The sequence below is a fragment of the Pagrus major genome, chromosome 11 (genome assembly GCF_040436345.1).
Source record: "Pagrus major chromosome 11, Pma_NU_1.0".
Classification (NCBI taxonomy): Eukaryota; Metazoa; Chordata; class Actinopteri; order Spariformes; family Sparidae; genus Pagrus; species Pagrus major.
Window position 1 is genome coordinate 34,129,811 of NC_133225.1, and position 26,850 is coordinate 34,156,660.

The following is a 26,850-nucleotide window of genomic DNA, read 5'->3' on the forward strand; positions in this document are numbered from 1 at the left end:
TGCTGTTTGGGGAAACCACCCAAAAAATAGGGATGATTCATGATTGGTGAATGGCAAATAATAGTAATTCGTGTATGTGTAATTTAACCACTACTGAATTAGGTACTGCTGTATTTAAAGTATCGAAATATTTAACTTCAAAATTAATCAATACACATTTATGTGGTTTTATATCTCCTCTTTGAGATTTCAAGTGGTGCAACAGCATAATTTTGAGTTTTGGTTTATTTGTTTGTCGGTGTATTACGTTTTTCTAAGCTAAGTGGTAGGGCCAAGGGGTGTGTTTGGATTTGGCTTTACATTAAACAGTATATTATGTCACAGAGAAACATCTGGCTCTTTAGCTGCTAAAAGCTCCGCTATGTTCATCAACTAGTGTTTGACTGTGTCAGTCTGCTGTTTTGTGCTGGTAGGTAGCGTAAAGTGGGTTTGTCTGCACTTTTTTGTAGAAAAGTACTGTCTGCTGTGCTGAAAATTAAGCTATGAGATTGGTGAGACTGAACCAAAACTATAAAGTTGGGGGTCGTAAACAAAACAAGCTGGAGGCAAAAAGCTCTGTAAACCTGAGGGGAAGTGCAGAGTTATTGATAATGGGTTTGTCACTACAAGTGTAAGCTTTTACATTACATACTCATTTGATCCATAGTTGATTAGAGAATATTGTTGACTACTGCTTTATGCACAACTTACACATTCCACAAAATAAGATGAGATGAGATAAGATAATATCAGATCAGAAAAGACTTTACTGATCTGTCACCATTGAAAATCACTTGTATATGTACAGTATATACATTATACAGACTAATATATATAATGTGATTAAAATACACAGTGAAAATATAAATATGTAAATGTGTATTATAGTGTGGGTGTAGCACTCTGCTACTGAAAGAGCAGCTTTTGTCATTACTAGACAAAACAATGACAGAACAAAACAGCAATGACAAAACAATGACACAAAGGATAAGTGAATATAGTAAATATATAGTAGAGAGTGAATACAGGACATTTCACAAAATTTAGGGTTATGTTTATATAAACAAAAAAATAAATGATAAATGGACTTGCATTTCCATAGCACTTTTCCAGTCTACTGACTGCTCAAAGCTCTTGTCACAACAAGTCAAACACTTGTCACATTCATCTATTCACACGCGCATTCATACACTGATGGCAGTGCCAACCTGCTCATCATGAGCAATTTGGGGTTCAGTATCTACAAAACAAAATTAATTAACACTTTAATCACACATCAGATCCTGATGAATGAATTATTCAAGTTAAAAATCTTACTACTGTACTGATGTACATTGTATAATTTGTTGAGAACAAAATGACGTAACAGTCAGTGGAAACCAAAATCATCAACCCATTGTAGGAGATACACTACTAATGAATGTAATTTATTAATCACTTGCGATTAATAAAGCACTCGTAAATAGGGGCACAACCTCCGTTCTTTTATCTCTTTGACTAATCTGTAGGAAATTAATCAAATTCGACTAGACAGGTTAACTTGAATCAAAATCAATCAATTCTAATCAATTTCAGATCAATTTATTCAATCTCATAACTGAAGCAGTGACTTCTACACACAATTACCATTGGTTCTTCACATTAAAACAAACCTGCACAGACAATGACATACAGTTAAATAATTGGCTAAATAATTCTGAGTAAATAAATGAAATGGCAAATTAAACAAATGATGAGATTTAACAGGTAACAGAAAGAAGAAGTCTGTAATGACTAATGTAATGAGTTTATGAAAAAAATATGTGCAGATGGTGAAATTACGGGTTGGGTGAAAGCATTTAAAGCATTTATTATGAGAATAATTTAACGCTAACCAAATTTGTCCTAAGCTCAAAGAATCTGGCTCAAAGAATCTGAATCAAAGCCAAAGACACCAACTCATTCATACGTGCATACTTCATACATGTGAATCCAGCAGGATGATGGATGTTTAGCCTACTTTATTTGAAGAGTTGGCTTGTGGAGTCGGAAGGCTGCGGCTTTTGTCTCCAGTGGCCTTTCTGTCACTCAACTGCAGGCTGACAGTCTCGGTCCAATAGCCGGCGGGATGGCACAGCTCGTCTGGCACCCAGCGGGTGACGGGGTTTAAGAAACTGCTTGCACGGTTTCTTAAACAACATCTTCACTAATGATGATGATCTTGATGAAGAGGATGGTCTTCTTCTGTCACTTTGAGTGCTGGTTCTTAGGCTCTGACTGATAAACTAATTTAACTTCTTCGCTAAAATAACTGAAGGATGGTCTGGTGGCTTATCGAATAATCCTAAGTTACTTGATACGAGAGAATTTCAAATTAAAGTTCACTTCCTCACAGGTCAGGTTACGATGCTTAACTGGATAAAACAAATTAAAACAGAACTTTGTTCTGGTAGAAACTTAACGAAAGTTGAAGTACTTCAAAGAAATCGATCGTTACATTGAAAAATATAAAAGTAAGAAAATTAACGCATGAGCAACCCTCTTGAGAGTGCTGTCTTGAAAAGAGTAAAAGTAGAGAGTAGCAAGAGAGCGTGAAAAGAGTAAGAGAGCGAGAGAGGGGGATGGCGCTCAGTTTTATTAACACTGATATCAGGCGTGACGCAAGTGGGCGGGCTGCCAGTGTTCTCACTTTCGACAGGATTATAAGTCTAAAACTCACAGAAACTAATTAAAACTAAACTAACATTTGTAATGTTTCAAAATCATGTTTCACCTTTCCCAGAATGTCACCATATGTTGTCCATATGTTGTCCATATGTTGTCACCATATGTTGACTTCTTATTAACACTAAATCATTAACATTCAAAAGAAAATTAAAACTTGGTCAAAACATCTAAACACACTTGATTATACTGTAGAACTAATCACTTATACATATTTCTTTTAGTTCTAGCCTAATACTTCAATAGGGAATATTTTAAACATTGACTGGTAACAAACAAAAATGTGTTAGACAAAGTCTTTTGAAACTGTGTCCAAATCATACCAGGACTCACCATTAGAGGGCACTGTGGTTCCATAGAACACAGGGCATTTTCACACATTAATTTTATCTCAGTCAGTTTTCATCGCAGAGAAATGAGTGTAGAATCAGTTTTATGAACTTTTCTTCCTGGTTAATAATATGTTAAAATCCAGAAGATTAGTTTCTGGCTTAATAGTTATTTTAACTTTGTTAAAATCTGGTGCAGAAGCCTCTACCTAGGAATGCGGAGTGTCGGGTCGTGTGTGTGTGTGTGTGTGTGTGTGTTAATTAGATAGGAGAGAACAAAATGTCAGCAGTTTTTAGTCTCATTTACAAATACAAAGACATTCAATTATAACATATAATTGTTGAAAGGAAGTCCTCTGATGCTTCACAAGCGTGGATTCAATTGTGATCAACTGAACCTATCTTGACCCTTTAAGGAGAGGGTGTGAGTGTCTCTGGTTGAGCGGTGGTAAATTCAGTTTTACAACTTATGAAGCCCTCTTTAGATGGGTGCGATAGAGGAACTAGCATGTCTGTCAAGCATCCAAAGTGATATCTTTATTCCAGGGGTGGACTGGGACAAAAATTCAGCTCTGGCATTTTCTGTCCAGACCAGCCCACTACATTATCAGTGGACACCACGTAGAAGTCCACAAATCTCGTGGTGTCCTTTCTCACACATACTACAAAGGAGAGTCATATTCCTTGATAGCAGTTAACAAATAAAGCACGTAGCTATGAACTCAAGGACTAAAACTGACAGCTATAGCAATCAACCAATCAATCTTTGTTCATTATAGTGTCAAATCACAACAGAAGTTATGTCATGACCAGGGGTGGGACGAGACTAACGGGAAGAACCCAAAACCAGACTCGGGGTGGAGTTTTTCTCACATCATTACTTACATTTGCACAACAGTTGGTGCATTTCTCAAAACAATTAGTACAAACTGCAAAACCTTGTTGATAACCTGCAAAAGCATGTCACATGTTCAAAATAGAGGTCATTCCTCAAAACCAAGTATTCCTATCAATGAAAGTGTGTGTGTCATAAAAAAAAGTCCTGACACCATCATTTATGAACAAGATAGTCAAATGGCTTTGTCTTGTTTTCATTAGGACACTTTACTTAAAAAAGCCAGATCTTTGTGACCCGAAAATGCTCAAGACTATACACTAACACTATACACAGCCATTTGAAAACTACAGTAAAAGTAACACATTTACACACAAATTAAAGTTACACACAAATTATACCTATTAGATAGTTATGACCTCAGTAAACAATAAATTAATTGAAAGATTACAATAAATTCAATGGCAAATATTGCAAATTAAACTTATTATTTCCTATAGGTTTACTTGTGTTTTGTATCTCAGCTTGATTTTGCATCCATTTACAGCTCATCAGGCCACGTGAGTGTTTACTGTTGCTATGGCAACAAGAGACCGCTGACGTTAGCATCTGTTAGCTAGCTTAGCTAAATCATCTGAACAATAATAACCCATACTATCACAATTCGGCATATTTGAACAAAATCAACCACAGCTACCAACAGTCACAGCCCTTTAACTCTGGGCTAATATGCTGCCACATGTTAGATTGTCAAAGTTAGAACAATAACGGTTTCAGTCCCTGAGCAGCTGCGTTAGCATTAGCGGCAGCTGCGTTAGCATTAGCGGCAGCTGCGTTAGCATTAGCGGCAGCTGTGTTAGCATTAGCGGCAGCTGCATTCATCAGTATGTTAGTGAGGTCACATCACATTGAATGTAAAAACGTCTTTTACTTTGTTTTGGACATGTCTCAAACATTTAGCCTAGCCAGCCCCAGGCTAACGTTACTCACCCTGTCTGCCTCCACTCGCTCATCATCATTAGGTCCTCCACCCTCGTCTCCCGGCGCAGCAGCACCTGTGGCTGCTGGCGGGTCGGTGTTACTGGTCCCGGCACCAAAAAGCTCCGTCAACTTCGCACATTTAGAAGCCTCCACCTCCAGAGACTTCAACTATTTAATCGCTGTTTCTCAGCTGTTTCTTCCTCTTATCCATTTCAAGTAGCGGACACAGTTTGGAAGACGCTCACTACTACCACTCACTAACGTTACTACTGGCTCAGCAGCAGCCCGTCCCGCCCATCGAGGTCCGCGCCACCCTGGTTCGTGTAGTGATTGACAGCACTGTCAGGGCTCTCTGAGCCTGTCAGCCCATGATTGATTGACAATGACAAACAATAGACCAATTATATGTGTCGATGCTGGGAACACACTGCTAGCCCTCTGTAGCCAATTGGAGGGAATTTAGAGAAGAAGAAAAAACAAAAAAAAAAACAAAACATAGTGGACCGGACCGGACCGGCCCACATTGGGTCAACGGCCCACCGGGACGATGCCCGGTATGCCAGATGGCCAGTCCACCCCTGCTTTATTCTTAAGAAAATAAAGATAGAGGTAATTGGAGACTGGAGGGAGCCAGGGTCACAGGGTCAGCTATAAAAAAATGTTTACCTCCCAGAGAAACAAGACCTCAATTAATAGGTCAGACGAGAGGCATTTGGGTCAGGGGAACAAGAGGGCCAGTCAATGGCATCAATGCCTTCGTCAGCCAGGAACTGTCTACACACTCTGGCCACATGAGGCCGGGGGCATTGTCCTGCACCAGGAGGAACCCAGGGGCCACTACACCAGTTTAAGGTTTGACAAATCGCTCTGAGGATCTCATCCTGGTACCTAACAGCAGTCAAGGTATCATTGGTTATGACATGGAGGTCTGTGGGACCCTCTAAGGATTTGCCTCCCCAGACCATCACTGACCCACCACCAAACCAATCACGCTGGATGATGTTAAGCTGCTCCCCTGACGATGGCACACCACTTGTCGTCCTGGGTAACTTCAACATCCCCCCAGAGAAGCTGCACTCATCTGAATTCATCAACTTCTTCTCCACATTTGACCTCACACTCTCCCCCTCTCCACCCACCCACCGGGATCAACTGGACCTTATCTTCACAAGGTCCTGTAGTACCTCGGCACTCTCTGTTACCCCGCTCACTGTGTCCGACCACCACTTTGTCGCTTTCTCTCTCCCCTTAAAGTTCACCACTTTCCTCGCCCCTACACCTCGCACAGTCACCCAACCTGAACTCTTTCTCTCCCGCCACTCTCTCCTCAACTGTTCTTTCCTCACTACCATCCACTGAGCAATTCTCTCTAATGTCCACTGAGGAAGCCTCCTCCACTCTGTTATCCTCCTCTTTAAACACTCTCTGTCCCCAAACCTCCCAACCAACATGATCATCTCCCCCCGCTCCCTGGCTGTCTGAATCGCTGCGAACCAATAGATCGGTGTTACGGGCTTCAGAGAGAAAATGGAAAAAATCACATCAACCTGATGACCTTGCTCACTACCACCACCTCCTCTCTGACTTCACATCAACTGTTTCAGCAGCCAAATCTGCCTTATACCTGTCAAACATCAACTCCTCTGCCTCCAACCCCAGGAAACTATTCTCTATGTTCTCTTCCCTCCTCACCCCAGTGAAGTCGCGACTCAGTGGTGGAACGAACTCCAGACCAATGTCAGGACAGTAGAGTCACTCGCCATCTTCTGCTAAAGTCTCAAGACTCACTTGTTCAGACTTCACCTCAACCCAACATAGCATGACTCCACCCCCCCAAAAAAAAAAAACCTTACCCTTCGCATTTAAACCATAGCACTTATGTACTTAAGGTATCCTTGATAAATAGCAGCTACTATGCTCAAAAGAGGGCTTGAAAACTGTTTCTATTCTTTCTTTTCTACTTTATCGACAGTGATATGTTTTGGTTTCTTTCTTGTGACAAATGTACTTATTGTAAGTTGCTTTGGACAAAAGCGTCTAAGTGGTCACAATTAGGCCAGGTCATAATTCACAGTGCTAAAAGTAAGTTTAGTGTAATAAAACATGAGGTCATAGGTCAATATATGAAATAAACAGCGCAAGGTAACAATAATATCTAAGGTTACAAATGATAGATTTTGTTATTACACTTACTGAATGGACAAATTAACCCTCTAGGCGCCAAAGTCGCGACAGGCAACATTGGTGAATAAAACAGCCCATATCTTTAAATCTACTGCCTTGTGCTGTTACTGCTTGCTACCAGTAGATGGCCACTAGATTAACCCTCTAGGCGCCAGAGTTTATTTAGGAAAATATTCCGTTTGGATTGTAAGATTTCAAAAGGCTGTAGCTTGGAAGTGGTGAGAGATAAATCCATAGTGTAAATGAGAAAAATATTCATAATGACCTAAAGTTTGTGATGGGAGTAAATTTAATCATCTAATTTGCATATTGTGACGTCACCAGGTGACTGAAAGTAACTTTCAGTAAAACTGATTTTTGAACATATTTACACAGAAAAAAAATATTTATATTGTCATCTCATCCTCAAAATAAAGGAACAGGAGTTTGATTGGAGTAAATTTACTAATCTAATTTGTATGTCACCAGGTAAAATTCAGTAAAACAGAATTCTGAACATATTTACACAGTAGATTTTTTTTCATTTCATTTCATTTTTTCATAGATTTTTTTCATCCTCTCATCCTCAGAGTAAATGAACAGGAATCTGATAGGAGTAAATTTCCTAATCTAACTTGTAAAAAGAAAAGAAAACTCTCGCCGTGATCAGTGTGTGTTGCTTATGTGACAGTGTGTGCAGCTGCAGCATCGTCAGTCACTCGTCTCTGACGAGCGATCGTCATCAGAGGGCAAATCATCCCCTTCTGAATCGCGATCAGCAAAGATCTGTGCAAGCACCTCATCCGCACTGTAAAGTCTTTTGGGCATTTTGTTTTTTATTACAAAAATCGCTATCTGTCTCTCGATCTGTCCAGCATACTTCTGCCACCGCTCCGCGGCTCTCTCCTCTCCCACTCTGCCGTTTAGCCGCTGCCGCTCCGACAGCTGGTGTCGGGTTTCAAACTTTTTTTTCTCAGGTATTTTGCATAGAAACACACCCCCAAATGACGTCAGGATTGAAGCTGAATCTATTGGCTATCTAGTGGTAGCAAGCAGTAACAGCACAAGGCAGTAGATTTAAAGATATGGGCTGTTTTAATGAGCAATGTTGCCTGTCGCAATAATGCGACTTTGGCGCCTAGAGGGTTAAGCTTCAATCCTGACGTCATTTGGGGGTGTGTTTCTATGCAAAATATCTGAGAAAAAAAAGTTTGAAACCCGACACCAGCTGTCAGAGCGGCAGCGGCAGAGCGGGAGAGGAGAGAGCAGCGGAGCAGCGGCAGGAGCGTGCTGGACAGATACAGAGACAGGTAGCGATTTTTGTAATAAAAAACAAAATGCCCAGAGGACTTTACAGTGCGGATGAGGTGCTTGCACAGATCTTTGCTGATCGCGATTCAGAAGGGGACGATTTGCCCTCTGATGACGATTGCTCATCAGAGACGAGTGACTCTGACGATGCTGCAGCTGCACACACTCTCCGGCGAGAGTTTACTCCTATCAGATTCCTGTTCATTTACTCTGAGGATGAGAGGATGAAAAAAATCTATGAAAAAATGAAAAAAAATCTACTGTGTAAACATGTTCAGAATTCCGTTTTACTGAATTTTACCTGGTGATATACAAATTAGATTAGTAAATTTACTCCAATCAAACTCCTACGTAATCCAATATAGCTGCCACCTGGTGACGTCACAATATGCAAATTAGATGAGTAAATTTACTCCCATCACAAACTTTAGGTCATTATGAATATTTTTCTCATTTACATTATGGATTTATCTCTCACCACTTCCAAGCTACAGCCTTTTGAAATCTTAAAATCCAAACGGAATATTTTCCTAAATAAACTCTGGGTTAGCTGACTTGGTGTTATACTGTTGCAGTGCTTTTACACAACATTAACAGAGAATTTGGGTTAAACTTGGCTATCAAAAATAATTCATGATAATAATGGATAATTATTACTCATGATAAATAATAAGATCCAATTTACATTAGATCGCCTCAGGACCACCACCCTTAAAGAAGGAAAAAGATAGCCAATTCAATAATTCAGTCTCATAAAAAAGGTAGTAAACTGTCAGTTTGTAACTCTGATTAATTAACTTAATAACTACTACCATAACAGCTAGTAATGGTCAAAGGATTTTGGAGATCTTGACAGAGTAGAGGTTGACAACATTCAGTCTTGTACAATATTAAGCTGACAGCAAAAGTCTTTTATTTAACACAAAGGTGAAATCACACAATCTAACTAACATGTTCTGTATACAGGTGTGGGCGTGTCTCTGCGTCTAAGTGTCTGAAAGAACAAAAGCAAGATAGTGGCTAGGATCGAAGTGCCATGGCGCATGGCATTGACGAAGAATTGACCATTGTCCAAATTTCTGATCAGAGGAGACTATAAGATGGCTGACAAGGGTTGGACTCCGGTCCAAAATGGTGGATCACCACTTGTTTCTTTGATAGGGGACAAACAAAGAAACAATGGTGGTGCTCACACCATGTGCTCACTGATATCACACGTAGGTGTGATATTGTCCAGGCTGAAGGAGTGTGTGTGTGACGTGATGCCAGGTTAGAGAAGATGGTTAGTTGCATGCAAAGACTCTGGGTCTGTGTGAAGCATAATTCAACTAACATCAAATTAGACATGTAGCAAAGCAAACTACCAATAACCTGACTACACAGGAATCACAATAACACCCAAACAGTGAACAAACGCATAGATTGAACACATGTGCATTACATCAACCACAGTTAAACAGTCCTTGGTCAGGGCTTGGGGAGACCAGGAGGTCAGGGTAAGGGGCAGTGGCCGATCAAGAGGCCTGCGGCTAAGGCAGAAACCTTCTGGAACGGTAGTTGATAGCGGAAACCCTCTGAACGCCGGCGGTGATGGCAAAAGCCCTTGGGGCCGTAGGTGAAGGCTGGAACCAGGGGTGGACTGGCCATCTGGCATACCGGGCATCGTCCCGGTGGGCCGTTGACCCAATGTGGGCCGGTCCGGTCCGGTCCACTATGTTTTGTTTTTTTTTTAGTTTTTTCTTCTTCTCTAAATTCCCTCCAATTGGCTACAGAGGGCTAGCAGTGTGTTCCCAGCATCGACACATATAATTGGTCTATTGTTTGTCATTGTCAATCAGTCATGGGCTGACAGGCTCAGAGAGCCCTGACAGTGCTGTCAATCACTACACGAACCAGGGTGGCGCGGACCTCGATGGGCGGGACGGGCTGCTGCTGAGCCAGTAGTAACGTTAGTGAGTGGTAGTAGTGAGCGTCTTCCAAACTGTGTCCGCTACTTGAAATGGATAAGAGGAAGAAACAGCTGAGAAACAGCGATTAAATAGTTGAAGTCTCTGGAGGTGGAGGCTTCTAAATGTGCGAAGTTGACAGAGCTTTTTGGTGCCGGGACCAGTAACACCGACCCGCCAGCAGCCACAGGTGCTGCTGCGCCGGGAGACGAGGGTGGAGGACCTAATGATGATGAGCGAGTGGAGGCAGACAGGGTGAGTAACGTTAGCCTGGGGCTGGCTAGGCTAAATGTTTGAGACATGTCCAAAACAAAGTAAAAGACGTTTTTACATTCAATGTGATGTGACCTCACTAACATACTGATGAATGCAGCTGCCGCTAATGCTAACGCAGCTGCCGCTAATGCTAACGCAGCTGCCGCTAATGCTAACGCAGCTGCCGCTAATGCTAACGCAGCTGCCGCTAATGCTAACGCAGCTGCTCAGGGACTGAAACCGTTATTGTTCTAACTTTGACAATCTAACATGTGGCAGCATATTAGCCCAGAGTTAAAGGGCTGTGACTGTTGGTAGCTGTGGTTGATTTTGTTCAAATATGCCGAATTGTGATAGTATGGGTTATTATTGTTCAGATGATTTAGCTAAGCTAGCTAACAGATGCTAACGTCAGCGGTCTCTTGTTGCCATAGCAACAGTAAACACTCACGTGGCCTGATGAGCTGTAAATGGATGCAAAATCAAGCTGAGATACAAAACACAAGTAAACCTATAGGAAATAATAAGTTTAATTTGCAATATTTGCCATTGAATTTATTGTAATCTTTCAATTAATTTATTGTTTACTGAGGTCATAACTATCTAATAGGTATAATTTGTGTGTAACTTTAATTTGTGTGTAAATGTGTTACTTTTACTGTAGTTTTCAAATGGCTGTGTATAGTGTAAGTGTATAGTCTTGAGCATTTTCGGGTCACAAAGATCTGGCTTTTTTAAGTAAAGTGTCCTAATGAAAACAAGACAAAGCCATTTGACTATCTTGTTCATAAATGATGGTGTCAGGACTTTTTTTTATGACACACACACTTTCATTGATAGGAATACTTGGTTTTGAGGAATGACCTCTATTTTGAACATGTGACATGCTTTTGCAGGTTATCAACAAGGTTTTGCAGTTTGTACTAATTGTTTTGAGAAATGCACCAACTGTTGTGCAAATGTAAGTAATGATAGAAGTAATGAGAGAAAAACTCCACCCCGAGTCTGGTTTTGGGTTCTTCCCGTTAGTCTCGTCCCACCCCTGGTCATGACATAACTTCTGTTGTGATTTGACACTATAATGAACAAAGATTGATTGGTTGATTGCTATAGCTGTCAGTTTTAGTCCTTGAGTTCATAGCTACGTGCTTTATTTGTTAACTGCTATCAAGGAATATGACTCTCCTTTGTAGTATGTGTGAGAAAGGACACCACGAGATTTGTGGACTTCTACGTGGTGTCCACTGATAATGTAGTGGGCTGGTCTGGACAGAAAATGCCAGAGCTGAATTTTTGTCCCAGTCCACCCCTGGCTGGAACCCTCTGGAGGCTGGGCCGTGACAGCGAGGGTGAAGGCTGGAACCCTCAGGAGGCCAGCGGCGAAGGCGAAGGCGAAGGCGAAGGCTGGAACCCTCTGGAGGCCTGTGGCGATGGTGGAAGCCCTCCCTAGGCTGTAGACGAGGGCTGGGCCCCACTGGAAGCCGGCGAGGGCTGGGACCCACTGGAAGCTGGTGGCGGCGGCAAGGGCTGGAACCCTCTGGAGGCTGGCAGCGAGGGCTGGAACCCTCTGGAGGCTGGCGGCGAGGGCCCACTGTAAGGCGTGGGCTGGGACCCACTGGAGCCAGGGGCAAGGGCTGGAACGCTCTGGAGGCTGGCCACAAGGGCCCACTGGAAGGCGTGGGCTGGGACCCACTGGAGACCGAATTTAGAAAAAGAACTTTTAGCTTTTCCCAAAAAATGAAAGGATGTTTTGCTGTTTTCATCCTAGTTAATAGCCCCATTTACACTGCCCTTTCAAGGCGGGAATCTTGCACTGATATTCCATTGCACCATCTGTGAAAGTTACAGAGGTGAGACAGCGTCTGTGTGAATGGAGATGCCAGCAGCGCTGGACAGGAGTGTGACGGTCTGATGACGTTCACAGTCCGGCAAATAAAAAGATCCTTCACTCATCAAATAAAAGAGAAATGTCCTACACTTAAACCCACAAAGCAACATTACAAGACCAAATAAAAGTAATGTGGTAGCAGGTGTCTTCTGCATCTTATATGGGGAAAATAAATACTGCATTCAACATGGATAAATGGCTTCAGAGTTGAATGGCGGTGATTATGTGAAGCAATTTAGAGCAAAAAACTTTAACCCTCTAGGCGCCAAAGTCGAATTATTGCGACAGGCAACACTGCTCATTAAAACAGCCCATATCTTTAAATCTACTGCCTTGTGCTGTTACTGCTTGCTACCACTAGATGGCCAATAGATTCAGCTTCAATCCTGACGTCATTTGGGGGTGTGTTTCTATGCAAAATACCTGAGAAAAAAAAGTTTGAAACCCGACACCAGCTGTCGGAGCGGCAGCGGCTAAACGGCAGAGTGGGAGAGGAGAGAGCCGCGGAGCGGTGGCAGAAGTATGCTGGACAGATCGAGAGACAGATAGCGATTTTTGTAATAAAAAACAAAATGCCCAAAAGACTTTACAGTGCGGATGAGGTGCTTGCACAGATCTTTGCTGATCGCGATTCAGAAGGGGATGATTTGCCCTCTGATGACGATCGCTCGTCAGAGACGAGTGACTGACGATGCTGCAGCTGCACACACTGTCACATAAGCAACACACACTGATCACGGCGAGAGTTTTCTTTTCTTTTTACAAGTTAGATTAGGAAATTTACTCCTATCAGATTCCTGTTCATTTACTCTGAGGATGAGAGGATGAAAAAAATCTATGAAAAAATGAAATGAAATGAAAAAAAATCTACTGTGTAAATATGTTCAGAATTCTGTTTTACTGAATTTTACCTGGTGACATACAAATTAGATTAGTAAATTTACTCCAATCAAACTCCTGTTCCTTTATTTTGAGGATGAGATGACAATATAAATATTTTTTTTCTGTGTAAATATGTTCAAAAATCAGTTTTACTGAAAGTTACTTTCAGTCACCTGGTGGCGTCACAATATGCAAATTAGATGATTAAATTTACTCCCATCACAAACTTTAGGTCATTATGAATATTTTTCTCATTTACACTATGGATTTATCTCTCACCACTTCCAAGCTACAGCCTTTTGAAATCTTACGATCCAAACGGAATATTTTCCTAAATAAACTCTGGCGCCTAGAGGGTTAACTCAACATGTCTCTGGCAAGTTGTTTTGAAAAAAATCACCTCGACAGTCAGCCCTTCCGACTGAGACCCACAATGGCCGTGTCATCAGAGAATTTCTGCAGATAACACGACTCAGTGCGGTAGTCTGCAGTGTAGGTGGTGAAGAGGAAGGGGGACAGCACAGTTCCCTGGGGGGCGCCAATGTTGCCGATCAGATGGTCAGACACACAGTTCTGTAATCTCACAAACTGCGGTCTGCCCGTCAGACAGTCATCAATGACGAGGGGAGAATCCACCGGCATGTTGTCCAGTTTGGCCTTCGGCAGCCTGGGCTGGATGGTGTTAAAGGCGCTGGAGAAGTCGAAGAACATGACGCGGACAGTGATGTTGGGTCTATCCAGGTAGGAGTAGGCTTCCTGCAGCAGGTAGATGATTGCATCATCGACCCCAACATGGGGCTGATATGCAAACTTTAGGGGCTCCTGTGATGGACACACAAGGAGTTTGAGGTGTGCTAGAACTAGCCTCTCCATGACCTTCATAATGTGAGAGGTCAGTGCAATCGGCCTGTAGTCATCCAGTGCCACAGGACATCTTTTTATTAAGCACTGGCACTCTCTGAAGGTGGAGGCTCAGGTTGAAGAGGTGCTGGAGAAGTCCACAGAGCTGGCTGGCACAGGCCTTCAGCACGTGAGGGCTGATGTGGTCTGGTCTAGCAGCTTTCCTCTGCTTGAGCCTCTCCAGCTCTCTCCTCACCTGGCCAGCTGTGATGTTAAGTCCAGTCTGGGGGGTGAGGTGTGTGGCAGGGTCTGTGGTGGGTGACAGCAGGTCTCCTCAACCATGGTGTCTATTGTCAACTTCAGAAGAGCAGTTAGAGAAGGAGCACTCATGCAGAGCACCACACACAGTGACATAGCCAGGCTGAACAGCAGGTTAATAGGGTTATAAGCATGGCTTATAATAAATGACAATTCAATATTCCTGAACAGAGCTGGGAAGAGGGTTAACATACTCAAACAGTATTTCTGGCAGAGAATTTACCTTTGAACAAACTCCAGTTTCCTTGCAGCTTCTTCTTGGTATTGCAGGTTGAACACGTAGTAGGTGGCAAAAACTGCAGCAAGCCCTGTGATGAAGGTTTTTTGGATGCCTTCACAGATGACCTGGCTTTCGATGCTGACCATCCAACGGCCAAATGTGACTCCATCACCAGCAACTGATGCAGACAACAATTATGGAAAACAAATATGGGTATAAGGGCCCTATATGAGGATAAGAAGTTCATAGAAAAATTAGTATAAAGGAGTATACCCTTAAGTGAGCACTTCTGTCAGAAGTAAACAAAGGTGGCAAACTCTGAACTGTAGTGCTGAAGTGTGTGCTTGAATAGCTTTGGACATAACTGTGAATACAGTAGTACAGTAATACTTAATAATGAAACAAGGAGCAACAGTCATATTTTGTGCAACTTGATATATTTGTGTGGCATTAGTTGGACGCTATTTTTTTGTTTAACCGGTGTTTTAGGTCAGTACACACACATTGAACTGTAGTGCTAAGAGGAAAGCTGGACAGAAATGAGTATGAAGTATTCATGTCTGTGTATTTTGCAGAATAACACAGTAAAGAAATAACATTAGAAGTCACACCAAGTCTTCATTCAAGTGTGCAACACCTATCCACACATTTTGGACTGTATTTATATCAAGTATCAGAAGTTTTCCTGTTGCAAATCGTTACTTTCCACAACTTGAGATGGCAAAAACAATGATGAGAGAACTACATCCATGAGAGACTACAATAAAACTTAAGTTTATGAGACAGATACAGAAAGAGAAATTAGACAGACAGCGACACCGAAAGACAGATTGACTTTGTTCTATAGTCCATGTCGTGCTTTTATGACACTTACCCAGTAGAATCAGTCGTGGACTGGTTGGGAGGGTCAGGGTGCGCTCAACATCGGCTGCAGTGGCATACATCTCTAGAACATGCCAACAGTATCCAAATTAAGAATGGAATTGCGTATACAGTCATAGTAAACACAAGAAATAATGCTAAACAAAACTTACATCAGCAAGGAGTATCAGTCCTTCTGTTCTCTCATTGAAGTAGGCCATCAGCAACTGGATGATGTGAAGAGTCAATTCCCCATCTTCAGACTGGACATCTTTGTTCTTTAGTTTTGTCCTTAAATACTTCTCAATTCCTTGTCCACATTCTTCAATGGATAGCTCCAAGGCACGCAACACGCTGATGTCAGTTAGTAACTCGAAATGACAGTAGATACCCCTTAGGGTAAAAAGGTAAGGCCACTGGATTCTTAAATCTTCAATGGAAGGTGCTGGAGTCTGATTGATTTGGTTACACTGAAGACAGAATGTTGTTTTCATAAGGTTTATCAATACTGCCCTCTCACTACCTTGAATACCTTCCTGCCTATAGATGTTCACCAATTGTTGCTGCTCCATTGTCTCATTGGTTTCTGTAAGTTGAGGGTCCGGCTGAAATTGTGTGCATCCGTAAGAATCAGTTGGCCTCTGCAGTTGTCCAGACCGTCTTGATGTTCGGTGTCATTTAAATGTCCCTGCACGTTTATGTTCTCAATTTGTGTTTTCACTTGAGAAAGGAGTGACTAAAACCACCAGCAATGATGACGCCTCCTGATGTCATATCAGTAAAACTACTGGGGTACTGCTTAACGATGTTTTGGCAGATGATGAGACATTCGTTGCTTGTGGGGTTAGCCTCATACTTTCTCATTTCATCAACAAGAATATGTATCATCTGGCGTCGCATCCCAGGATCAGGTCACTTGCTGTTGGCAATGGCTGACTGCACTTGCTCTGGCATTTTATCCCATGGGACTTTAAAGGTTTCATGCCATTTACTGGATATGTTGGCTGATTGTCTTAGCCTGTGCAAAGTACACAGTGTTGATGGTTCTGAAGAGCTTGACAGGGATGAAATGCTGGACAGTGAAGATGAAGAGCAAGGCAATGGACTGGAGAGCGAAGTCAGACTTGTATTTGTTGAGTCATCTGGCAAGATTTGTAGATCAAGTGTGACTGTAGTAGATTCTTGAACACATGAAAATAAAATATATTACATCACTATTTCACAATACAGTATTTGTCCCATATGCATGCAACTCATATCATAAACACTAGAGATTGTGAATTTGTATGGTGATTCAATTTATTGTTTTGAATAGACTTAAAACTACAGTACAATAATAGAAATTGCCTTTGGTAGGACTGTGTTTAGTCTGTGGCCAGCCCAAATCACTACTTCATTCTGTGTTCATTCCATATGTCAGCTGAGTGTAAACAGTCTTTTTTTTGACCAAGTACTGCAGCTTTAACTGAACAGGAAAACTACTAACACTATATTGATAATACTTACCCATTTTGAATGCCTCCAGAAGTTTACTTTGCTGGATAACAGGCAAGAGGTCTCTGATGTCATCCTGCTGCACATATTTGACGTCTTCTATTGATCAAGGAGCTCTGTTTGACTGACACAGTAGAAGCCTTCCTCCACTGGTGAAGTGTGGTAAGCATTAAAGGTCCCATATTATACTGTTTTTCATTAATTTCACACAGTTGTCAGAGGACCAACAACACTGTATTCGAAATGTATTGCCCCAAACCCATCCGTGGTCCTGAATTTCAGCTGTCTAAAAGTTGCTCAAGTGAGCTCTACTGAGAGCAGGCTGTTTCTGTGCCTGAACCTTTAATGCTAATGAGCTCTGTCCTGCTACACGCAGTGTTGCCAACTTAGCGACTTTGTCGCTATAATTAGCGAATTTTCAGACCCCTCTAGCGACTCTTTTTCAAAAAAGCGACAAATCTAGCGACTTTTTCTGGTGTATTTGGAGACTTGTGGAGACTCTGACGTGAAAGCACGTATGATTCAAAGAGCATTGGGTGCTGCCGTGGGACCCTCCCAAAGCACTCACAGGCAGCCCAGTCCTCGCGCAACAGTCCCTCCCAGCTGCAGTCAGAGCAGGAGAAGTTCACCCCTCGCGTCCAGACTGCGAGTCGCGCATGCGCGAAGCCACCGCTGGCTGATCCTACCCTGGGTTACAGTCAGGGCTGGATGTAAATGTAAAATTTTCTTTGTCCAAAATAAATCACTGCACTAAAATAAGTTCATTTGTAGTTCTAAACATATTAAGGGTGTTTTTTTATCTCTCCCATGACGTTATTCCTCTCTCCTACAGCGTCCATTACAAATAATGCATATGGCCAGTTATGCAAATTAGATGATGACGTCATTCAGCGACTTCTAGCGACTTTTAGGACAGCCAATAGTGACTTTCCTTACTGAGGAGTTGGCAACAGTGGCTACAAGCCCCTCTCAGGGAGAGGATGCTGCTGGTGCTCACGGTAGCATGTGCTAATGTTTACGGTGGATGTATCGCTATGGCTCACCGAGATGCTGTCGTTCAACCATACCAGTTTGACCCAGCATCAGACCCAGAAGGAGAGGCTCAGAAAAATACAGACTCTGTGGCTGCAGCAGGACTCCCCAACACAACCACCCAGCTCCCATCCCCCACTGACCTGCAACAGGTAACATCTAAAAACAGTTAGCGAAAGCTGTGTTTGTCTCCAACACAGTCTCCGAACTCCTGGACACTGTTCGCATTGTCTCTGTCTCCAGTCTGCACATGTTCTCAGACTTTTTACTGTGACAACCAAGCTCCCTCATAATATTATTAACATTAAACTCACTTCAAACACCACTGCATAGCGGACCAAAGCGGAGCTAACAAGTTAGCCAATTTCAAGCTGACTTCACCATACTTGTAGGCAACTGTAAATACTATCAAAACGTGGCGACACTTACGTGTGGCTCGGGTGCAGTTGCTGGATCCCGTATGGTTGGGACTGATCCTTTTACGAGGGTCAGTGTTGAGGAAAAGCCAGCTTTGTACTGACCCTCGTTACTGAAGCAGTCAGATGTGAAGTGGTTAGCACACACAAACAAACTTACACGAACCCTAGCACGTTGTCGTTAACAATGAAACGCAACCACTATCTCTTCTGTTCTTCTGTAGCTGGGACAGAATATAGGTACTTATGTTGATTTTTACAACCAACAACAGAACACTTCTCGTTGCGCTTTGACATGGTGCTTTCGATAGCGTAATGGCGGATCTCCTAGATGGTAATGCTGTACCTGGTGGGTGGACACTGTGGGTGGGAATATTCAAATGGTAGGTCAATGATGTCGGTGACCGATGCCGAATTTGACTCGCTCATCTGGAAACTGCAGGCAAGACACTGTCAGAAGTCTGTATCTCACTCAAAAAAAGCATGGATGGTCTTTTTTCAAATTTTTTATGCGTGTGGCAGCGCCATAGACCCAAAATAACACCCCAAACCCCAGAAAAAGTGAGTTTTTCATAATATGGGACCTTTAACTAACAGTTAACTACATTACTTTAGTGCATATTTGAATCAACTTTTTAGTTTTTTGTCCACCTCAAGTAGATTTGATAACAAATCACATCACAGAGCACATCTTAGCGTGGACATTTGATCACACTGCAAATTAATTTAACCACTAATGACCAAGCAATCTTACCTTAAGTAACGTGCTTCAACAGAAAGATAAACTTTTGTCCACTTAGCAGCTAAATGGGTAACGTTATGCTAGTAATTTTGAATCAACCTTTTCGGCAAAAAAACAGTCAATAAAATGTTAATCCAACACAAAATCACATAATAGGATTATACTGACTTTTGAAAGATTGTATTTACCTTCTTAAGAAAGCCACAGAATCAGGACGGATGAAGAGAAAACGGGGAGCAAAGCAGCAGGTGGAAGCCTGATGATGCCTCCTCCAGTGCTCCGTCCAGTTTGGTGATGTCGGCTAAGAGCCCAGTTGAAAACTATGTTGTGCAATTCTTCCTCTTCATGTTATTGTTTCCTCAATCTCAAATTAAATCACTGATGTGTATTTTTAATTTCATTTAATTTTTAATTTTGCTCAGATGAATTTAACAGACCCAAGATCAAGTCTGATTTAAAGTTAATTGAAAAAGGCAAAAAATACTCTCATACTGAAAGATTACGGTAGCTTGCTGTAAAAAAAAATACTGCATTATACCGTAAGATTTTACAGAAGCTTGCTGTTAATATTTTGTTCCTCAAAGACATCAGAATGTACAGTATTCAACTGTATTGACGGAGAACGGTACACTAACTGTAAACATTTTTTTTATATAACTCACCGTTTATCTGTGTTCTTTTGAGGGTGCAGCCTGATGTACTTGACAGGCTGCTTCCATGTTGAAACGGTTAAGGACCAAATCTTGGAATTTTGTACGTAGTGGCACGCTACATGTGTGAAAAATATCCTACAAACCAACCCCCAGGGGGCGCAACAATAACAACAAAACATGATATTTCTGTAATTCTGTTGCCTTTAAGAAGATGTAACTTTGTATACATGTTCTCCATGAGCATGTGCACAAAATTTTACAGCATGGTACCAACAGTGCCACCTTGTGGCCATTTAAAAATGCAGTGATATCTCTGGAAGGCATGATTCAATCAGCAAATAAATGACATATTCGAAAAGGAGTGAGAAGAACCATAGTTTGTTAGCTCTCACCCCTTTGTCTAGATAAAAATTATATATATATATATATATATATATATATATATATATATATATATATATATATATATATATATTTTATAGGGCTCTCTGCCTCTCATCACCATGCCATATCAATTAATAAATGATAATCACCAATAATCATCAATGATCATTATCCATTGTACCCGCTAAACAACATATTTTTGCACATTTTCTTGAACTGGTTGATATTTGGACTTTGCTTGAATTCCTCGCTTAGATTGTTCCATAGCTTGACACCGGAAATAGATATACAGAAACTTTAAAGGTTGTTTGTATGTTTAAGATGAAGTTATGTTCCCCTCTTAATTGATAACCTCCCTCCCAATTCCTAAATGAATTTTGGAAATTTTCTGGTAATTGTCTGTTTTTTTCCTTATACATGATGATTGCTGTTTGATAAGATACAATGTCAGTGAATTTCAGTGGTTTTAATTATATAAAAAGTGGATTTGTATGTTTCAAGTAGTTGACCTTGTGAATAGTCCTTATTGCTCTTTTCTGCACGATGGTAAGTGACTGTAATGAAGTTTTTGTAAGTATTTCCCCAAACCTCAGCACAGTAATGTAAATATTGCAAGACCAGTGAACAGTAAAGTGTGCGAAGAGAATTATGATCCAGTAATTGTTTTGCTTTGTGTATGACTGCAATGCTTCTTGAAACTTTGGACTGTACATGTTTGATGTGTGGTTTCCAACTCAGCCTGTCATCTACTGTAACCCTAGGAAATTTGTTTTCATGCACCCTTTCAATTTCAACCCCATCTAATTCTGTTTGCACCTTTGTGTTCACTGTGCATTTGCCAAGCAATGCAACAATAATGATAATTTATTCCAGTCAAACCATATTTTTAGTTTTTTCATTTTCTCATTTATAACTGTTTCCACTTGTTTAATGTTTTCTTCTGAACCAAACATATTTGTGTCATCCGGGAAATTGACCAGTTTTAACCACCTAGATACTTTATACGTGTCATTGATATACAGGATAAACAATTTGGGGCCCAATACTGTCCCCTGGGAGACACCACAAGCAATGTCCAAATATCCAGAGCAGTGATTACCCAACTTTACAAACTGTTGCCATCCTTTCAAATAACTCTTTACCCAGTCTAATACCAGTGTTTTGTTTTTTATTGTCTATTGCATCTGTGATTTCCTCAATTGATTCCATTATTGCCTGTGATGTTGATCTGTTAACCCTAAACCCATACTGACTCTCTGAAAATAGTTTGTGTTTTTCCAAAAATGCATCCATTCTATTGTTAAAAAGCTTTTCCAATATTTTTGAGAGTTGTGGCAGTTTGAGACAGGTCTGTAGTTTGTAAAGTTGTGTTTGCTCCTAGTTTTGTATAGCGGAATGACCTTAGCAATTTTCATCTGGTTTGGAAAGTACCAGTTTGAAAAGACAAATTGTCGATGTGTGCTAATGGTTCGACACCCCCTCTATGACCTGTTTAATAAATGACATATCAATGCCATTGTAGTCTGTAGATGTTTTATTTTTACACTTTTTTACTATGTTGATAATTTCATTTTCCTCAACTGCTTTCAGAAACATTGAGTGGGGATTCCTTTCTATTAGTTTATCCATGTAGATTCCATCCGGCCCTGGATTTGGGATGTTTTTCGCCAGCTCAGGACCAACTATAACTACTATCTACAAAGAACTGATTAAAACTGCTTGCCACCTCATCCATATTATAATTTTCAATATAATTTATAACAAAATATTTAGGTAAATTGTTTTGTTTAGCACCATCTCTAATAATATTGTTTAGTATATTCAATATCCCTGTCATATTGTTTCTATTATCCTCTAATTTCTTTTATAGTATTATTTTTTGCTTAATCTTATAATATTAGTTAACTTATTCTTATATCTTTTATATTTATCTTCTGCTTCTTCTGTTCTCTGCTTTATGAAGTTATGAATATTTTATCTATCAGAGTTGCACTATGAGACGTTATTCTACTGGGTCTAGTGATTATAGGAAAGAGACTCAAACTATGCATTGAATTAAAAAAATCTTCAATACTTTTCTGATTGTTGGGGTTTAGTATATCAATATTATAATCCCCACAAATGAAGATATTTTTGTTACCCATTTTTATTACCATGCTTTCCATCCATTCCCTGAACTTATCAATGCTAAAACCCGGAGCTCTGTATATACAACTGATAATAATATCTTTTTTTTTTTTTCAATACAAATCTGTATTGTGAGACATTCAAGAAGGCTGTCAACCACCTGCGTCATAGCCTCTACCACTCTGGATCTATCCCATGCTCTCTCAAACTTGCTGCTGTCACCCCCATTCTCAATAAACCTGGTCTCATCCCTGACACCCCAAACAACTAGAGACCAATCTCTAATCTCCCCTTTCTGTCCAACATACTGGAACACACTGTCATCTCTCAACTCAAGGCCCACCTCTGAGCCAATAACCTCCACAATCATTCCAATCCGGTTCTCCACTCCAAACACAGTACTGAAAAAGCTATTATATATCAAAATAACAAACAACCTTTTCCTCTCCCCTGATATAGAAACTTCATATTTTTATCAGAAACTCCTCACGCAGTGGCATCTGATAAAAGAGATTAAATCAGTTTATAAAAGTGTGTTCACAAACACCCTCTGCTTATCTTGGGAGGTGAGGGAGCCCAAACGCATCATTAGCATTACAGTGCATCTTTTTGTTCTTGCTTAATGGCCATCCCCACAATTCTCCCCGCAATTCATAATTCTAAAGGTGCATTATGTAGTTTGGGTTTGGCAAATCCAAATTTGTTTGGGTGACCCCAAACATTTGCCTGATATGCCACTCCTCACGGTGCGCCTCTGAGGAGAGGGGAGGGGCGAGATCAAATTTGAAATGTTTAGAAAAATGTTAGGACCAGATGACTCAGATGAAATATGATTCATATTAAAACTGTGTTTTGTGTATGAATACGTGGCATATGGGTGTGTAATGCAGTTGTTTCTGTGTTTGATACAGATGGTACTACATAGTGGTTGTCCCTGTCACCCTGGTTTCTCTGAGAAGATGGGAGAACCCTGAAGACATGGACATACATGGGGTGAGTGGATGTATACTTCACCGTAAAAAAAAAATGTTGTTTTTACGGTAAAACACCGGCAGCTGTGGTTGCCAGAACTTCACCGTGAAAATTACAGAAAGACATTTTCTACTATTACGGTTAATGAGCACTAGTATTGCTGATTCTACGGTTAGGAATGGTGTTTGATTTCACATTTTACTGTAAAAGTAAATGTTTTTACCATTGAAAAACACCTTGTTTTGCCCCAAAATTAGCATGAAAATACTATACAAAACAAAGTTTGTGCCATGAAATATGAAGGGTTTTAACTGTAATATTAACAGTCTAAATTATAAAATACAAACTTACTCTGTAAACATGTCCATAAATTACTGCAAAAATAAAGGTTTTGTCAGTATTTTTTGACAGTAAAACACCGGCAGCTGCGGTTGCCAGAACTTGACCGTAAAAATAATTGTCAGACATTTTATACTATAACCGTAAAAGAGCACCAGCACTGCAGATTTTACAGTTAATAATTGTGTTCGAGTCCATAAATTTATGTAAAACTAAAGGTTTTACCCCTGAAAAAAACATTGTTTTGTCTAAAAATGAACATAAAAATATTATATAAAATAACGTTTGTGCCATGAAATATGAAAGGTCTAACTGTAAATTTAACAGTCTAAATTATAAAATACAAAATTAGTCTGTAAAATTGTCCATCAATTATGGCAAGAAAAAAAGGTTTTGCCAGTTTTGTTTAACAGTAAAAAACCGACAGCTGCAGTTGCCAGAACTTCACCGTAAAAATTACGACATTTATTACTTTAACAGTAAAAAGTGTATTAGTACTGCTGATTTTACAGATAAAAACGTCATAGTTTTAAATACCAAATAATACCATAAAGATTTAAGGTTGAATGTCAGAATTAAAATGTAAAATATGTACATATTGTACATAAAACAACCACAAAAAATAATCAAACTTTTTTCTTTAAAGAACATTTTCATTTAATGAAAATTATCTGTGAGGCTGTGTACATCAATAATAAGAACTTCAAACACACATTCCTCTTTAAGCTATAGTGCCTTACTATCACATATAAACTATTGACATTCCTGCACTGACGAACAGCATTTTAACGTCATTTTAATATCATCCTCGGTTTATCAAAACACAGGAAAGACTTCTAAATCACATCACATCATCAATCACATTCATCCCTTAGTAAACAGCGGGACCTGCCCAGCAACGGGCATTGTTTCCCAAGGGACAATATGAGGTAGAGCGGTAAGGGAGGAGTAACCAGGTTGCGGTAGATTTTTCCACATATAAATTCACACTTAGGTGAGTTAACAAAGGCGCTATACATACACCACCATCATGGTAAGCAACAAAGATGTTGTGTAAGTTTTAGATGCTGAGGTTGTTTGTTTGAACAGTGTTTTTGTGATCACTCACAATTCCTCTAGGGGTCGACAGAAGTTCTACTACAGAAGTACTATAGCTTTAAGTCTTACATTAATAATCTCAAGAAACACTATAACTGTAAGGTCATTTGAACATAATCCTGGATCTAGAAAGATTACCACACGTGGGTAGACAGTTTTCAGAAAACATGGCATAAAATCTACTGCAGTAAAGCGGAACATGTACAAAGTGCAATCTAGTGCAATGAACAAAGTACCACACAATTCACCAAGTAAAAATTCACAGCAACGTTCAGAACTTTATATATTATACTATATATATATTATCTGCAGTGTATGTTACATTTAGTATACCTTCATAACATGACTCCAAACACTGCGGGAAGGTTTAGGTCCACTCATGGTCTGCAAGGTCTGAGATCAGAGTGAGGACTCTTGGATTGACTGAGAACACTTTCTTCTTCTTCTTCTTGTGCTTGACCTTGGTGCCTCTCTCAGGATTTATAGTAAAGAAACACCTTGATAAAAAAAAGAAAGAAAAATATATCATGGTCAAATGCATTGTATTTTAAAATATCTTAACAAGAAAGAAATCTGTACCTTTGGAGGAACTCCAGTGTTGACCGCAATTCCACTGGGTAGTGTATATTAAAACAGTAGTAACTGCTGAACAACAGGCAGTTGGCGGATGTGAAGGAAGTGATGTGGTCGTTGACAACCTTTTGGTCAATGCTCAACATGAATATCTCAGCAGCAAAGCAGGAGGGCCCTGAGAAAAAACAACATGAACAAAAAAATAAAATTGAAAAAATTGAATAATAAGGTCATCGATGTCAGCCATTAAAGCAAATACAATAGTCATTACATTCAACTACATTCTAAACTTGGTTCAGTTTACTTACCACACACAGTGAGGCAGGGTGTTGCTGGCACATTCTCCATCTGAACCTCCTCAGCAAGGCTTGTTCTGCTTTCTCACCAAAATGAGCCAGTAAAAGAAGTACCATTTCTGTCAGTTCCTCTGAGCAACCACTTGACCGGCATCTTTCAGTTTGAAGCTTGAGGAGAGAATCCAGGACTTGTTTGCGTTTTTGTGCAGACACAGTTTTGGGGAAGTTTAAGAGGCGCTTCCCCTTTTTGTCCACATTTGCAAAGAAGGCCTCAATCAGATTTACACCAGTAAGATGCTGGAAGTGTCCTTCCATACCAGCTTCATGAAACAAAAAAGGCCATTATTGGCATAGCTTGTGGATGCTTGTACCTTTGTTGATGTCAGGGAACATCAACAAAGGGAATGAAATCCAAGTCCAATAACATCACCATCGATCACATCTTCAAGTGACTTTGTGACAAAGTGACAATCATGGTTCTGCTTGCAACTTGCTTTAACCCTCTAGGCGCCAAAGTCGCATTATTGCGACAGGCAACATTGCTCATTAAAACAGCCCATATCTTTAAATCTACTGCCTTGTGCTGTTACTGCTTGCTACCACTAGATAGCCAATAGATTCAGCTTCAATCCTGACGTCATTTGGGGGTGTGTTTCTATGCAAAATACCTGAGAAAAAAAAGTTTGAAACCCGACACCAGCTGTCGGAGCGGCAGCGGCTAAACGGCAGAGTGGGAGAGGAGAGAGCCGCGGAGCGGTAGCAGAAGTGTGCTGGACAGATCGAGAGACAGATAGCGATTTTTGTAATAAAAAACAAAATGCCCAAAAGACTTTACAATGTGGATGAGGTGCTTGCACAGATCTTTGCTGATCGCGATTCAGAAGCGGATGATTTGCCCTCTGATGACGATCGCTCGTCAGAGACGAGTGACTGACGATGCTGCAGCTGCACACACTGTCACACAAGCAACACACACTGATCACGGCGAGAGTTTTCTTTTCTTTTTACAAGTTAGATTAGGAAATTTACTCCTATCAGATTCCTGTTCATTTACTCTGAGGATGAGAGGATGAAAAAAATCTATGAAAAAATGAAATGAAATGAAAAAAAATCTACTGTGTAAATATGTTCAGAATTCCGTTTTACTGAATTTTACCTGGTGATATACAAATTAGATTAGTAAATTTACTCCAATCAAACTCCTGTTCCTTTA

General features: G+C 40.5%; 1 protein-coding gene across 1 annotated transcript in view; it reads left to right on the forward strand.

Annotated features, from left to right (window-relative positions):
* The window catches only part of LOC141004605 (receptor-type tyrosine-protein phosphatase F-like), a 448,688-nt gene that overhangs the window by 211,660 nt on the left and 210,178 nt on the right, over positions 1 to 26,850 (forward strand). The window contains exon 15 of the mRNA XM_073476198.1: positions 23,271 to 23,352. Within this exon, the coding sequence (XP_073332299.1) occupies positions 23,271 to 23,352 (82 nt within the window). The remainder of the gene's footprint in view (positions 1 to 23,270; positions 23,353 to 26,850) is intronic.